The sequence below is a fragment of the Megalobrama amblycephala genome, linkage group LG18 (genome assembly GCF_018812025.1).
Source record: "Megalobrama amblycephala isolate DHTTF-2021 linkage group LG18, ASM1881202v1, whole genome shotgun sequence".
Lineage (NCBI taxonomy): Eukaryota > Metazoa > Chordata > Actinopteri > Cypriniformes > Xenocyprididae > Megalobrama > Megalobrama amblycephala.
Window position 1 is genome coordinate 14,337,061 of NC_063061.1, and position 16,448 is coordinate 14,353,508.

General features: G+C 37.4%; 4 protein-coding genes across 5 annotated transcripts; all 4 read left to right on the forward strand.

Annotated features, from left to right (window-relative positions):
• The first annotated feature begins 826 nt into the window (after window positions 1-826).
• On the forward strand, window positions 827-4,622 carry LOC125253579 (claudin-like protein ZF-A89). Its single transcript, XM_048167601.1, has 2 exons — window positions 827-1,343; window positions 3,743-4,622. Exons 1-2 carry the CDS (start codon window positions 835-837, stop codon window positions 4,302-4,304), a joined length of 1,071 nt encoding a protein of 356 aa, XP_048023558.1. The 5' UTR covers window positions 827-834; the 3' UTR covers window positions 4,305-4,622.
• A 2,037-nt stretch (window positions 4,623-6,659) lies between these two features.
• LOC125253007 (claudin-4-like) lies at window positions 6,660-8,261 on the forward strand. Its single transcript, XM_048166743.1, has one exon. It carries the CDS (start codon window positions 6,779-6,781, stop codon window positions 7,409-7,411), a length of 633 nt encoding a protein of 210 aa, XP_048022700.1. The 5' UTR covers window positions 6,660-6,778; the 3' UTR covers window positions 7,412-8,261.
• Window positions 8,262-8,396: 135 nt separating this feature from the next.
• On the forward strand, window positions 8,397-11,854 carry LOC125253006 (claudin-4-like). Its single transcript, XM_048166742.1, has one exon. The coding sequence runs from the start codon at window positions 9,424-9,426 to the stop codon at window positions 10,363-10,365; it is 942 nt and encodes a 313-aa protein (XP_048022699.1). The 5' UTR covers window positions 8,397-9,423; the 3' UTR covers window positions 10,366-11,854.
• A 1,959-nt stretch (window positions 11,855-13,813) lies between these two features.
• Window positions 13,814-16,199, forward strand: LOC125252236 (claudin-4-like). Of its 2 annotated transcripts, none has more exons than XM_048165399.1 (2): window positions 13,814-13,973; window positions 14,253-16,199. In XM_048165399.1, exon 2 carries the CDS (start codon window positions 14,263-14,265, stop codon window positions 14,893-14,895), a length of 633 nt encoding a protein of 210 aa, XP_048021356.1. In that variant the 5' UTR covers window positions 13,814-13,973; window positions 14,253-14,262; the 3' UTR covers window positions 14,896-16,199. The 2 variants fall into 2 exon arrangements, with proteins under 2 accessions (XP_048021356.1, XP_048021357.1); XM_048165400.1 differs by lacking the exon at window positions 13,814-13,973 and having other exon boundaries at window positions 14,146-14,944; window positions 15,998-16,192.
• Window positions 16,200-16,448: the final 249 nt, after the last annotated feature.

A 16,448-nucleotide genomic window follows, 5' to 3' on the forward strand; every position in this document is an offset into this window, starting at 1 on the left:
GTAAAACATAAGATAAGATAACAAATCACCATTAGAGTTTAATAGATCAGCAACAAAAATTATGTTTTTATTAAACCATTTATAAAAGAAGGCTGATCTATTTCTAATTTTAATATCCAAATTATTCCATAAGATGGTTTTGTGGGGGGAAAAGTTGTGGTTGTAAACAAGTTTCCAGGCTAGCTAAGCTTGATGATGAAATCTGGTCAGTTTAACAAGTAATTTACCAGTGGAGTAATTGCATTTCATCAAAAAAGAAAGGCCACCTACCCTATTTATATATTATTAGGGATAAAATACCACATAGAATCTGACCCAAGCAAACATCTTTTTAACCAATTAATTATAAATGTATTGTTAGTAATTGTAACTGTCTGTATCTGTATTTTCAAGCGCGTGACCTTGGCATAAAGTGCACGACGTATAGCCTATTTATATTTTTATTATATTTAAAAAAAAACGTTTATAGCCTAGGCTATATCAGGTCCCTGATGTTTTATTGGTGCTAGCCTATATTTTATTTTACATGCATGAATTAAATTATTAAGTTCTTAAGGCAAATACCTTCTGTATGTTATTTTTTTCAATGGCTTTAAAAAAAATGTACCACCCGCAAATAACGCAAATGTCCCCATGTTCAACGTCCTTGTTAGTAACTTCTAATGGCTTGTTGGTAATCTAAATGAGTCTGAAAGCAATTAGTAGGAAAGAGCGGGAAATCCTCAGCAGCTGCATCAAATCACATTGTTTACAAACCGCGCCTCTAAAAGCCACTATAAAAAACCGTATCGTTCATTCGTGGGATATTCTGATTTTTACACGCACAATAACGTAATGGCATCTGCTGGACTTCAGATTTTGGCCACTGCCCTCGCGGTTATTGGCTGGTTGGGAGATATCATTATCTGCGCGCTCCCCATGTGGAAGGTGACGGCGTTTATTGGCACTAACATCGTGACCGCGCAGATCTTCTGGGAAGGCCTCTGGATGAACTGCGTGCAGCAGAGCACAGGTCAGATGCAGTGCAAGGTCTACGACTCCATGCTGGCGCTACCGCAAGATCTCCAGGCCGCTCGTGCTCTTGTTATCATCTCCATCCTCGTGACCTTCCTGGGAGTTCTTCTGGCCGTCGCTGGAGGCAAGTGCACCAACTGCATTGACGACCGGGACGCCAAGGCCAAAGTAGGGGTCGCGGCCGGGGTGTTCTTCCTGGTGGGCGGTATTCTCTGTCTGATCCCGGTCTGCTGGTGCGCGCACACCGTCATCCGAGACTTCTACAACCCCGTCCTGTCTGAGGCTCAGAAGCGGGAGCTGGGAGCGTCGCTGTTCATCGGATGGGGCGCGTCTGGTCTGCTGCTTATCGGAGGTGCGCTTCTCTGTTGCCAGTGCCCGAAGAGTGAGGATCGTGGTTACTCCGTGAAGTACTCCGCTCCGAGGTCTGCTCCAGGGGCCTATGTGTGAAACTCAGACTTTCTGGACTAATGACGAATTCTCCTGTTTGTAAAGGAAGAGAGATGAACTTTACTTTCTGGTCTTTTATGACTATTTTAATGTAATAAATTTCATGTTTTCTTTTAATATACCGTCTAATTGACTCCATTTGTACAGGGTAACCTTTGCGCATGCTCAGTTGAGTTCCGTCTGGAATTAGCGCAGAGCTCAAGTCGCCACTCCAAACAAACTCACTTAATCTTCGCTTTCACGTCCTCACCGTTTATAATCAAACTATTCTAAACTTTTTTTTTTTTTTTTTTTTTTTTTTTTTTTTTTTCTCCTGTCTCTCTGTCTCTCTGTCTCTCTGTCTCTCTGTCTCTCTGTCTCTCTGTCTCTCTGTCTCTCTGTCTCTCTGTCTCTCTGTCTCTCTGTCTCTCTGTCTCTCTGTTAAAATACGGCTAAATTGTCGAGTGTAATGGTGACTTTGAAGTCATCCAACTGCGTTTATAGCCTACGTTTAGCTTATTTCTGCAGACTGTATTCGGGCTTTAATCTTAATAGTAAATATGAAGTTTATGGTTAACACAACGTGAGAAGTGAAACTTTAGTTGGTCACAGAGCTTATCTTCCGCAATGATCCAAAACCGTGTTGGTCTCCAGAAACGTTATTGCACCTTCATAACTTTGTTCATAACATGGGCGTCAGAACTGTCATTTGACTCTTAGTGACATAACTCTTTCATCATTACTTTTAATTTGCAGGTTTAAATGAAAAACCAAGATTTGTTTTACCCCCACTGTCTTAAATGCATAACTGTTTTTAGGTTGCAAGATATTAAGTAACCAGCTAATGTTTGCTCTTAAGCAAAAGTCAAATGGTTCATAAAGGGCCAACTAGTGAATGCATAAAACTCACTGGCTGTAATATCTCATCCCATGAACCTTTACAAAGCCAAATAACCTATTTGAAGTTCTCTACTGCTACTTTTTTTTTCTTTTTTTTTTTTTTTTTTTTTTTTTCTAATTTTAAACTTTCTGCAGATGTGGTAGGTGTGGTGTCTGCATATTGCGCTGATTATATCTTTTGTGGCAAGACCAATGTTGCAAGCATTCACTCAACCTAAGTTTCACCATGAACTGTTTTCACTTCTGCCAGTTGCATTGCGTTTACACTATAATTGTATAAATTATAATACAAATTAAGTCTATACAAACATCACAGTATATGAAAGCTATTTTGTCAATTTGTAAAGAACTCGAACTCGCATGAGGACATTTTATTTACAAAACTATACATCAAATAACATCAGTTGTTATACAAAGTACAGTACTGTAAATAAAATACCAAAATTTGAAAAATTACACTTGTATTTACTTATACACTGTAAAATGACAAGCTTAAAAAGTGTTTTGAATAACCCATTGGCAAATAGAAAAAGTTTTGCAGTTATACGTTAATATCTCTTGGTAAATAATCCATTGTTTTGCTCGCGTCCATTCCAAACATGGCGGATATCACCCACTTCCACAGGTACGAGACCCCTCCCACCGCAGCGCGAGTGAAGATGAATGAATCACCTGAGCGTGTGAAGCGCGTTTAAAACACATACAAGCATATAAAAGAATGAATTGCTACATTACTTATAAATAGATCTGATATTATACATATTAGAGAATGTTGTCTTATACGGCACTTTTATTATATTAAATTTTACCGCAGATATGTTGTTTTTGACAAATTCGCTATACATTAAATGTGTAGTTAACACACATCAGGAACTACCAGGAAATTTTAGTCAATTTTTAGACAATTTTATGTTAATTATTGCTACATTATTCCATCTGTGAGTGAACATAAGCTGAGTCATTGCCAGAAGTGGCCCAGATCTTTACAGCCAAAGTTGGGCCAGTTACTGTGAACAGGAATGGGCCCAGTGCTTTACAGCCGTAACAAATATACATTAGTTTTGGAATGACATTAGGGTTGGTTTTCATTTTTGGTTGAACTATTGCATTAATAAAAACAGTCAGTGTTTGCAGTGTTTTGAATTAAGGACAGTCGTCACTTAAAATCGTTTAATTGTGTACTTTTTCCATGAATATGTGGACATACTGAGTAGAAGAATCAAGTCAAGCAGGAAACTCGATACAGGTTTCCTCCCCTTGCTTTGCTTTCTCTTTGTTCAAATACCAACACCTGTGGCACAAGGAAGAGCATTCACTTTGTCAATAGTCGTTTGCTCTCACAACTACGACGCTTTTCTCCCTGTTATTGCAGATGAATCGCTTGTGTTCCGTAAAAGATGAGGAGTCGACAGATCTTGGCTGTATGTCTGGCTGTTTTAGGCCTATGTGGTACTATTCTAGTATGTGCATTGCCTATGTGGAAAGTGACAGCCTTCGTGGGAGCAAACATCATTACAGCGCAGGTTTTCTGGGAAGGCTTGTGGATGAACTGTGTCCTGCAGAGCACCAGCCACATGCAGTGCAAAGCGTATGACTCTGTTCTGGCTCTGACTAAGGATCTCCAGGCAGCTCGAGCTTTGATTTGTGCTTCTATCGCTGTCAGTGTGGTTGCTGTTGGACTGTCGGTTGTTGGGGCCAATTGCACCAACTTCTACAGAGAAGAGCGGCTTAAAAAGGCCAACCTTGGAATAGCAGCTGGTGCAGTCTATATAGTTGCAGGTGTAACCTGCCTTGTTGCTGTCAGCTGGTCAGCATATGTCATTATTGTGGACTTCTATAATCCTCTAGCAGAAGCGGGGAGGAAAGGAGAGCTAGGAGCTTCCATCTATGTCGGATGGGTGGCCGGTGTTCTGCTAATCGTAGGTGGTGGGCTGTTCATCAGCACATACTCCAGCAGATGCTGACCAGAAGTGTTGATTAAGCCTGAAGTTAGTTAAGTGATGTGACTCTTTCCTGGAAGATGAAAAGTCTCACTGGCTCAATTTACTCTATAATGACTGTTATGTTCGTTCAAAATCAACCTTGTGTCAACCTTCAAGAACATCTGATCATCAAATGAATTATTTAATGACAAATTAACTTGATTTGTGTCTTAGAATATTAAAATTATATATTTTTTTGTTAATTTTGTTTAAAAAAAATTCTATTTGCAAATGAAAAATGCAAATAAAAAAAATCAAGATTTTTTTTAATCGCCACATCTTAAATCTGTTTTATGTCTATTTATAGTGTTCTGTTTTTTGTTCAGTTTTGTTTATGATTATTCAGTTTTCTATCTAACTTTTTTTTTAAATTTCAGATATTACCATATAGCAAACTAGTGTTGTTATAATATTTGATCTTAATTTATATAAATGTGACCAGAAAAATGAAAATGTCAAATAAATAGTTCATAAAAAAAATAATTAAAATGAATAAAATTTTTGATCTCTCTTTAAAATATTTTAATTTGTGATCTACTTTTCTGTTGCAGAGACCACAAAGAGAATACAACTATATATATATATATAATTATTCAGACATTTTTTATATATTTTTACTAGTGGGTGCAGGACACTATAGTTCATTTATGTAAGTGAGGATAGCAAAATAAAGTAAACTGACATATTATACCCAAAAATTCTTCATACAGTGGACTACCAGTAAAACTGATAACAAATTGGAACCAAAAATTATTGAGACACTTTGACCTGACCATGTTTTGTTTAAGTGTTATCTGACATAATTAAGATTATTTTTTTCTGACACAGTTTAACCTTGAGATCTTTTTTTGAAACTATAGTGAATAAACTGTATTAATGAATGAAATGTTCAAGGTGTCTGAATAAATTTTGGTTTGACTGTATGTACATAAATATATATATATATATATATATATATATATATATATATATATATATATATATATATATATATATATATATATATATATATATATATATATATATATATATATATATATAACTGGTTTAACTGAAGAATTATTCAAAGAATTATTTGATTTTGATATTTGAAGTAAGTAAAGAAAATCAAAAAATGACATGAAGGTGGGTAAAACTCACTGGCTGTAATATATGGTATCGTCCAATAAACATTTACTCAGCAAAATATGGCAACCTATAAGAAGTTCTACTACTTCATCTTTTTCCTTTTTTTTTCTTTCTAAACCTTATGTAAATGTGGTAAGTGTTACTGATGTCGGCATACTGAGATGATTATATATTTTGTGGTAAGACATATAGGCTACCACTAGAAACCAAGCTCGCTTTCACACAGTTATCAGCATGAACAAACTTGCAGAGAGAGACACATGTCATAATGTCACATATGTCTTAGTACATCATATACACCAAAATATAATATTTTTAAAATGTAAAGATTCAAACTTTCAAAGTTTGTGTGCTAATAACAGTACAGCCAGATATGTTTCACTGAGTTGAACATAAACTGTTGAAGTTGGATATGTCCTGAAACAGTATTCTTTTTGCAAAGCACAATGTTAAAACAAATGGTCATACATTTTGGTTTGAGGTGCTATAAAAATGCTTACCAACCTTATAAAGTTTCACATTTATGCTTTTAAAAATTGGTCTTGTTCACTTCCATCGCAATGGCCTCAACAAAACTTCATTTTTTTGCTTCTTATTCTATGTTGTATGTTAAAGGATGCCAACACAATACAAAATACTTCATTTTGAAATATTTATAAACTTTATAAACAGATAAACAACCCTAAAGGCTGAAATGCACAACAGATTTTGCTCTCGATTTGCAGTCTAGATTAAGTCAGAGCCAGTCTGCAGATTTTGGATTTTGACTGATTTCACAGAATATCGCACATTGGGTATGATGGGCACAGATTTTAGAAAGTACATTGCTTTCATGGTGCATGTTTCTGTGGGAATTTGCTGTTTATAGAATAACTAGAAAAGTCTGGTAGTCTGTGACCCTCAGCTATTTAGTGTATGATATCAAACAAAGTCAGTAAATGGTGCCTTTTAAAATCTGTAATAGCTTCTGTTTTGTAGACAACCTTCACTGTAATTTACACTGAAAGAGATGTTTTAATTAATATAATAAAAGATTCTCTTCATAACACAGGCTGACTAGACTTTCAAAAAACAAAACAAAACAAAAAAACAATTCTAGCTTCAGATGCGAGTTCATTTGAAGGAAACTGGTTTGACAGCTTTGGCTAAACAGTCGCCATGACCAGTAGAAGGAAACAAGTCTAGCTGGAAAGACCTTAAAAACCACCCCCATTTTCTTTTAGTATACAGACATACGTGAGTGTTACATATGACAATACGGAGCCATAGTTAACGCTGCTATAACGGCAACTTCCTACATTCATTCCTTCAACACAAGGTGAAGAGACATGGTGTCCGCAGGACGTCAAATCTTGGGCATCTGCCTGGCTATGATCGGCTTCTTGGGAAGCATCGTCATCTGTGGCTTGCCCAACTGGAAGGTGACAGCATTCATCGGAGCCAACATTGTGACCTCGCAGACCATTTGGGAAGGTTTATGGATGAACTGTGTGGTTCAGAGCACAGGACAGATGCAGTGTAAGGTCTATGATTCTCTGCTGGCACTTCCTCAAGATCTGCAGGGCGCCAGAGCCTTGGTGATCATCGCCATCATCGCTGGGGTGTTTGGAATCCTCCTGTGCCTCGTGGGAGGAAAGTGCACCAACTTCGTGGAAGACGAGGCGTCTAAAGCAAAGGTTGCTATCGCCAGTGGCGTCATCTTCATCATCGCTGGAATTCTTGTCCTCATTCCCGTCTGCTGGACTGCGAATACCATAATCAGGGACTTCTACAACCCTTTGTTGGTGGACAGCCAGAGGAGGGAGCTCGGGGAATCACTTTACATTGGCTGGGCTTCAGCCGGCTTGCTTTTCCTGGGTGGAGGTCTCCTCTGCAGCTCTTGCCCACCAAGTGAGGATGTTCCCCACAATGTGAAGTATTCTCAAGCCAGATCTGTGGACAGCAGCAAAGCTTATGTATAAAAGTGAGATCAACTAAACAAATATGTGAAGAGGAACTGATTTACACAGTAAGAATCTCAAATAAAAAATGTCATTTCGTCAAATGAATGAAGATAATTAGGAAAAAAGGAGTATTGGAATGTGCATTGCCACAAAATATAAATACATTATGTGATCGTATTTTTTCATTGTATATTAATTAAAAAATGTGCTAAGGCTGTTGAAACGTTCATTAATATTTGTGATTCTGTCACTTTCATCACCGTTCTTTCCTTAAGACCTACATTACCCCATGCAGGGGTTTTGTACTGACACTTAAACTAATGTCAATGAAAAGCGTCTAGTAACATGTGACCTAGAAAAATAATGTGTATTTGGCAACAAATAGTATTGTGTATTTAAAAATATTTTTGTTTAGTCTTTCATTCAACATAATTGCTCATATTATACACTACTGCTCAAAAGTTTGGGGTGGGTAAGATTTTTTGATGTTTTGAAGCTCACCAACTGTTTTCTATTTTAAATCTATTTTACCAACATTGAAAACTGCTGATCTGTTTAATATTTATGTGGAAACCATGATCATTTTTTTCAGCATTCGTTCAAAAGAACAGCAAAAGAATCAATTACATAAAATCTTACTGACCCCAAACTTTTAAATGGTACTGTAATAATATACATTTTTTTTTCATTTCATCATTCTAAAATGTATATCAAGCATGATTTAGTTGCAGCTAATCTGTTTTTATTTGCAGTCATCAAACTATGTAATTATCCAGAGGGTTATTTTCATAGTTTTACCTCATATAGTTAGGAACCATTATCCATATGTAGCAATGTGTACTTAATAAAAAATATAACTAAACTCAAACATTGTGACTAAGTGTGTATTTTCCCAAACAAAATATTCATAACTTTCTGAATATTCATAATTAAGTCAATAAATACTAGTAAGGAATGTTATTGCCAACACAAACATGTTCTGTTTATAAAAGTGTGCTTGAGATTTCTGATGTTTTTTACAACAGGAAGAGACCGACCTCACTATTTTTTCCGGTAGGTATTTTCCACACTGTGCTGTCAAGGTATAAAAAATGACTCAAAACTACTGTCAAATCTTAGGTATGATGATGACAGCAAAATCTAAATGTAATGAGCAACCTTTGCATTCTCTTCACTGTTTACCTGTAGGAAAATTGTTTTTGATAAATACTCTGTGACTCATCATATCTAGTCATCTGAAACTAAGTAAACAGGTGAGCAGCAAGATTGTGAACATGCTAACAACAATCCTGTTTCGCATTCATATATTTCATTTAGAGCTTTATTTAACTTTTACAATTTATAAACTTACTTGTTAGTCCTTTAAATTAGTAAACCACACTTGCCTTCCATTTTATGTGTATCATAAATACGTAAATGGCAGTAAAGTAGTCATCATTCACTCATGTTGTTCCAAACTTATCTGACTGACTTTCTTCTGTAGAACATATTTTGAGAAATGTATCAGTGTTTTTTTGTCCATACGATAAAAGTCAAAAGTCACCAAAACTCTTTGGTTTCTAATATTAAGTCCCATGAAAAAAAAAAGAAAGCCATTCAAGTTCAAAACGACATGAGGGTAGAATAATTATGGCATAAATTATGAACTTTTCATGGGATACAGGGGCTGCCTCATTGGTCAGATCTCAAACAGAAAAACAAAAGCGTGAGATCGAAACTGCATCTGGATACCTGAATGCAGAAACACCTGAGCCCTTTTCAGGAGTCCAACGCAGATGTCCAAATTTTCTCTTTTTACATGACCTGTCCACATTGTCCAAGGAATCTGGTTAGTCTGGTAGCATGTGGACTAATGGAGGCATGGTCTGTGCACTGCACACGCCTCCCAGTCATTGTCACCAGAGTGAAAGCTGAGCTGCAGACAGGAATGAGTGAAGAAGGAAACAAGGCCTTCAAAAAGGCTTTAACCGTTGAGAGGAACAAAGAGGCCTCAGCATAGCAGTGGACGTGTATAATTTAACCCCAGCGAGATGGCTTCCCTTGGCATGCACATGCTGGCGAGTGCCTTGGCCTTACTGGGATGGACTGGAGCCCTCCTGTCCTGCATCATGCCAATGTGGCGTGTGACAGCCTTCATTGGAACCACCATTGTCACCTCAGAGACCATGTGGGAGGGCATTTGGATGAGCTGCGTGATACAAAGCACAGGCCAAATGCAGTGCAAACCGTACGAGTCCACGCTCGCATTAAGCTCAGATCTGCAGGCCGCTCGGGCTCTCACGGTCATGTCCATCCTTTTAGGAGCGGTGGGCCTTGTTTTGGCCTTCATCGGAGGAAAGTGCACCATCTTCATGGGCGGTTCCAAAAGATCCAAAGCCAGAATTGCAACAGCGGCCGGTGTGACGTTGATCGTCGCTGGAATTCTCTGCATTATCCCTGTCTCCTGGTCAGCTGGCATTGTGGTACAAACGTTTTACAATCCCCTGATGACCGATTCGCAGCGCAGGGAGATTGGCGGTGCCATTTATGTTGGTTGGGGTGCATCTGTCATCCTCATGTTGGGTGGAGGAATGTTGTGCACCACCATCTGCAAAGACAAAACAGAGGATGACAGCGGTCCTTCAGTGAAGTACCTGATCGTGCGCTCGTCGCAGGCAGGGTCCAGCAGGGCGGGCTCGCAGAGGATGCGCCCCATCTCTGTGAGGTCGATGCAGAGTGCCACTCCATCTGTGAGGTCCCAATGGAGTCAGAAAGTTCCAATGAATCAGGGTAGACCTCCCTCCACAGACTCCCACCAGAGCAAGCCATCAACTACAAAGTCCCAGCTTGCCAGAGCCGAATCGATGCCAGAGTCTGAGCAGGACAAGGGGGCGTGGACAAAGTCCCAGCTGATTGATGATGGTTTGGATCAAATGCTGGTCCCCTCTGAACCTAGTGAGACACCTGAAGATGCTCCAAAGACATACATTTGATTAAGAAGACAATGAAAATGCAAGATCTGTGTTGACTGAGGGACTTACATGGACTTGGACAGTCATATACCTGCTACAGCACTGTGAATGAGGAATTATTGGTCAAATGAAGAAATAAAATTAAGAATTTAGTGGCTGAACATTATTATGTAAAACTGATAATGATCACAGTTCTTTTTTAGTTTATTTTGTGTTTTTTAGAGAAGCACTTTAGGAAGTGCAGCTGATTGAGACGAAGATTTATAATGTAAAAAAATATTAAAATAACTGATGCCGTTACAACAAACATATGGAAATTTGTCTGTTTCATTTTTTTTTTTTTTTTTTTTATTGTTTTTTTTTACCTGCTAAGATACAAGCTGCTCAACAGTCTCTGTACAATCCCAATATACACCTCCACATCAATGATTCCTTCACATATGCAAGTAACTCATGCCATTTGCACTGATGTATCTCCATGCCATAACAGATGTGTGCTTTTGCAACTCTCTCTGATGAAAGTCTGGATGATCCTTTTAGTCTTTGGGACTGAGAACTCACTGTCCATATTTCCCAAAAACATGCTGAAGGGTGGACTCATCTGACCACAGCACACATTTCCACAGTTATTCGGACCATCTGAGATGATCCCAGAGAAATCTGCACCATCTCTGCATAGAACTGATGTATAGATTTCTACTTGTGTAACAGATATTCAAGTTGCATTTCTTGATGCAGCGGCAGAGTTAAGTGACAACGGTTTTCCAACATACTCTCGAGCCCATGTGGCTATTTTTAATATACTAGCATGACGGTTTCTCATGCAATGCCATCTGAGCTGTCAAAGGTCAAGCATATTCAACAGAGGTTTCACAAGTCCACACTTACAAATAAGTCAGAGAAAATAATATGCGTATTTGGCGTGCTGTCCGAGGAGATGACTCCGAGCTCCGTATTTGGCCCGAACCCAGAGTACTCCCCCTTGTATTTCTGGTTAGGAAAGTAACCAGGCGAGTGTGAGGAGACGGGGTGGTGGAGGGATGCTGAAAACTATAGTGAGAACTATAGGTGAGTCTCCTGAGCTCCTGCGGGAGCAGGGGGAACATGTTAATTCAGTGGAGAAATTTTCAAAGAACCGAGCTCCTGTGGGAGCATAAAGGAACAATCACTTCTGTGGCAGTGGAGATAGTTTCTAGAGAAAACTGAGTTCCTGCTGGAGCAGGGGGAACATCGCTGCTGTGGTAATGGGAAACTTTCCCAAAGAAACTGAGCTCCTGCGGGAGGGAATGTCAACTGCTGTGTCATTGGAGAAAGTCGTAAAAAGTTTTACCATATACAAGTCACAAAGAAAGTGTAAACTGGCGTCGCATCAATTACACCTTTTCCGTAAGATTAATAGGGAAGGTGCATGCCGTAGCATAAGCTTTGCAAACTGCAAGAGGTTTACACTTTCTGCGTACATTGAATACGGAAGGTGGTCTGGCGGAAGCTCGATGTTCGACTTCATAACTTGTTTAAATATGGATATTTTTTTACACAAATGCATTGCTTCGCTTCAGAAGACCTTTATTAACACTCCAGAGCCGTGTGGAGTACATGTTTATGATGGATAGATGTGGATGGAAGCACTTTGTTCACACTCAAAAAAATGATTCTAGCTGCTTGCTCAGTTTATTTAAATAAAATAAGCTGAACCAACACAAATCTTTAGTTTTTTACTTAATTGGAATTTGCACTCAATTGTATTATGTTAAATGAAATTAAATTTGCAAATTGTTAGGTTAACCTAAGCCATTTGTGTTGGGACTACACAAATCATTTATGTTGCATTGATTGAAACTGGGCAGTGGATTTCTAGTTCCCAGCATGCTTTGCGTAGGGATAGATCGGGACAGTAAATGTTGAAATTAAGTGCTGTTTAATGTGTTTTTTAGGAAAGGGAAATACCTTTTAAAGTTTGATGTTCAGTTATATTTGACATTTAAAAGAGTTTATGTTATGTCGATTTTTATAAGGTTACCATTATGCTGAAGTGTAGACCTTGTGGTTAGGCTATGGGTGGCTACATGAAATAAATCTATGTTGTTCTCAACAAGCTTTAACTGTGCTAAAGCCAGTGATGAGAAGTTCTTCACCTGATCATTACTTACATGCTATAAATGTTTCACAGAAAACTTGAGCAACTCTGCACAAGGGCACCAGTTTGAATTGCAATAGCACTGGTTGGATCAACAAGAGTGAATTATGTTCAGGAAACATTCACAAAATACATCAAATGAAACTGGTGTGATCTCATTCAATTATGATGAATTTTACTCATCAGTACAATTAACCTAGCTTAAGTTCAAATAAATCAGTTCAACTGTGTGTTAATAGGTGTCATAATTGAATTAAGTTAGACCAACAAGTTATTTTTTTGAATGCAGCTCATACTCATTGAACCCTATCACTGCCATTATAAAGCTCGGATGCATCAGGATATTTATTAATATTTCTCAGACTGTCTTCGTCAGAAACAAGAAAGTCATATACACCTAGGATGGCTTGAGGGTGAGTAAAGGTTGGACTAATTTTCATTTCAAAGTGAACTAATCCTTTAAGAAATTTGCTTTCTGAATTGTTAGACAGTTCTCTCATCAAAATGGTGAGTCATGACCCATCTTTGCTTTCAAAGACAAAAGTCTTTGGTGGATGTTCCTTTTATACCCAAACATGATACCCTCTCCTATTACCAATTCACCTGTTTATTGTGGATTGTTTCAAAGCGTCTTAACTTGGATATTCTGTAAACGTTTCACTATTATTTTGCCTCTGTCCCAACTTTTTTGGAGTGTGTTGCAGCCATCAAAATCAAAATTTGTTTATAATTACAAAATACAATTAATTTGGTCAGTTAAAACATTGGAAATCTTTTCTTTGTACTTTTGTCAGTTAATTAAAGATTCAAAAGAATTAACAAATCACAGATTCTTGATTTTATTTCATTTTACAAACTGTCCCAACTTTTCTGGAAATGGGGTTGTACGTCAAATGTATCATATTTTAAAAATGTAAAGATTCAAACATTCAAAGTATTGCTGATATCAGTAAAGTACAGCCAGATGTTTCACTGAATCGAAAGCAAACTGTTGAAGGTGGATATGCTGAAACAGCATTCTTTTTGCAAACTTGCAATGTTAAAACAAATGGTCACACATTTTGGTTAGATGTGCTATAAAAATGCTTACAAACCACATAAAGTTTCACATTTCTGCTTTTAAAAATTGGCCTTGTTCACTTCCATGGAAAGTGCCACAACATAACTTTTTTTGCTTCTTATTTTATGTCGTATGTTAAAGGCATTCACAGTCATTTTGATGTGTGTAAAATGTTTAATAGGACTCAATATACTTGAATATCTCCGAAATTAATAGCATTGATTGCACTTCGGAACAAGCTGTAAACTCAGTCAGTAAGTTGTGTGCGCGTGAGGAGCAGCGGTCACGCTAATGGTTTATCAGAGCTGCGTGCTTTCATTGACTTGCACAGTTTAATTCTTACACTTTAATAGTATTTACAATTCCTAACTTAATATAACAAGCTGTGTTACTATGAGGAATGATTACCTGAAAATGTAGATCTGTATGCAGGTACGAGTCTCATGTACTTCCAGTCTTTAAAGTTTTTTTCCAAGAGAAAATATCAAGAATTTTCAAGGATAATATTCAAAATTAAGCACATTTCAAACCTTGAAAACATAATAATAATCAAGCATTTTCCAAACTTTTAAAACTCTGTAGGAACCGTGTTATTTCTATACAGACATAGGCTACCAATAAGTGAATGTTACATATGACAATACAGAGACATAGCTAATGGCTACTAGGAATAACAGCAACTTCTTCCTACATTCATTCTTTCAACACAAGGTGAAGAGTCATGGTGTCCGCAGCACGTCAAATCTTGGGCATCTGCCTGGCTATGATCGGCTTCTTGGGAAGCATCGTCATCTGTGGCTTGCCCAACTGGAAGGTGACAGCATTCATCGGAGCCAACATTGTGACCGCTCAGATCATTTGGGAAGGTTTATGGATGAACTGTGTGGTTCAGAGCACAGGACAGATGCAGTGTAAGGTCTATGATTCTCTGCTGGCACTTCCTCAAGATCTGCAGGGCGCCAGAGCCTTGGTGATCATCGCCATCATCGCTGGGGTGTTTGGAATCCTCCTGTGCCTCGTGGGAGGAAAGTGCACCAACTTCGTGGAAGACGAGGCGTCTAAAGCAAAGGTTGCTATCGCCAGTGGCGTCATCTTCATCATCGTTGGAATTCTTGTCCTCATTCCCGTCTGCTGGACTGCGAATACCATAATCAGGGACTTCTACAACCCTTTGTTGGTGGGCAGCCTGAAGAGGGAGCTCGGGGCATCGCTTTACATTGGCTGGGCTTCAGCCGGCTTGCTTTTCCTGGGTGGAGGTCTCCTCTGCAGCTCTTGCCCACCGAGTGAGGATGTTCCCCACAATGTGAAGTATTCTCAAGCCAGATCTGTGGACAGCAGCAAAGCTTATGTATAAAAAGTGAGATCAACTAAACAAATATGTTGAAGAGGAACTGATTTACACAGTAAGAATCTCAAATAAAAAAATGTCATTTCTTCAAATGAAGATTATGAACAAAAAAAGAGTATTGGAATGTTAATTGCCACAAAATATAAAAGCATTACACACGTTCATATTTTTTCATTTTATATTAATTCAAGAAATGTGCAAAGGCTGTGTGCAAACGTTCATTAATTGGGGTGATTCTGTCACTTTTGATCACCGTTGTGTTCTCAAGACCCACATTACCCCATTCAAAATATTTTTGTTTAGTGTTTCATTCAACATAATTGCTCATATTATACACTACTGTTCAAAAGTTTGGGGTGGGTAAGATTTTTATGCTCAGCAAAGCTGAATTTATTCTTTAAAATGCAGGAAATAGTAATATTGTGAAATATTATTAAATTTTAAAACAACTGTTTTCTATTTTAAATATATTTTATCAGTATTGAAAACCACTGATCTGTTTAATATTTTTGTGGAAACATTGATACTTCTTTCCAGCATTCTGTGATGAATAGAAAGTTTAAAAGAACAGCATTTATTTGAAATACATTTTTTTTGTAACAATGTAAAAGTCTTTAGAGTCACTTTTGATCAATTTGATGCATTAAATGGTACTGTAATAATGTAATATATATATATATTCATTATTCTATATTAAAAATGTATATCAAGCATGCTTTAGTTTGTAGCTAATCTGTTCTTATATGCAGTCATCAAATGTCATTATCCAGAGGGTTATTTTCATAGTTTTACCTCATATTATAGTTAAGAACCATTATCTATATGACTTATAGCAATGTGTACCTAATAACTAATATAACTAAACTCAAACATTGTGACTATGTGTGTATTTCCCCAAACAAAATATACACAACTTTCTAAATATTCATAAATAGTCAATAAATAAATATGCAAATAGTAAAGTACGTTATTGCCAACATAAACATGTTGAAAAGTGTGCTTGAGTTTGTGCATGTTAAGTGTGCATGTTTAAGTGCTTGAGTTTCTGATGTTTTTTTTTTTTTTTACAACAGGAAGAGACTGACCTCACTGTTTTTATTTTCGGTAGGTTTTTTTCCACACTATGGCACCAAGGTACAAGAAATGACTCAAAACTACTGTGTCACCTCTTAGGTATGACGATGACAGCAAAATCTAAATGTAATGAGCAACCTTTGCTTTCTGGGAAAACTGCTTCGACATACGCTCTGTGACTCATCATATCTAGTCATCTGAAACTAAGTAAACAGGTGAGCAGCAAGATTGTGAACATGCTAACAACAATCCTGTTTCGCATTCATATATTTCATTTAAAGCTTTATTTAACTTTTACAATTTATGAACTTAATTGTTAGTCCTTTAAATTAGTAAACCACACTTGCCTTCCATTTTATCTGTATCATAAATACGTAAATGGCAGTAAAGTAGTCATCATTCACTCATGTTGTTCCAAACTTATATGACTGACTTTCTTCTGTAGAACATATTTTGAGAAATGTATCAGTGTTTTTTTGTCCATA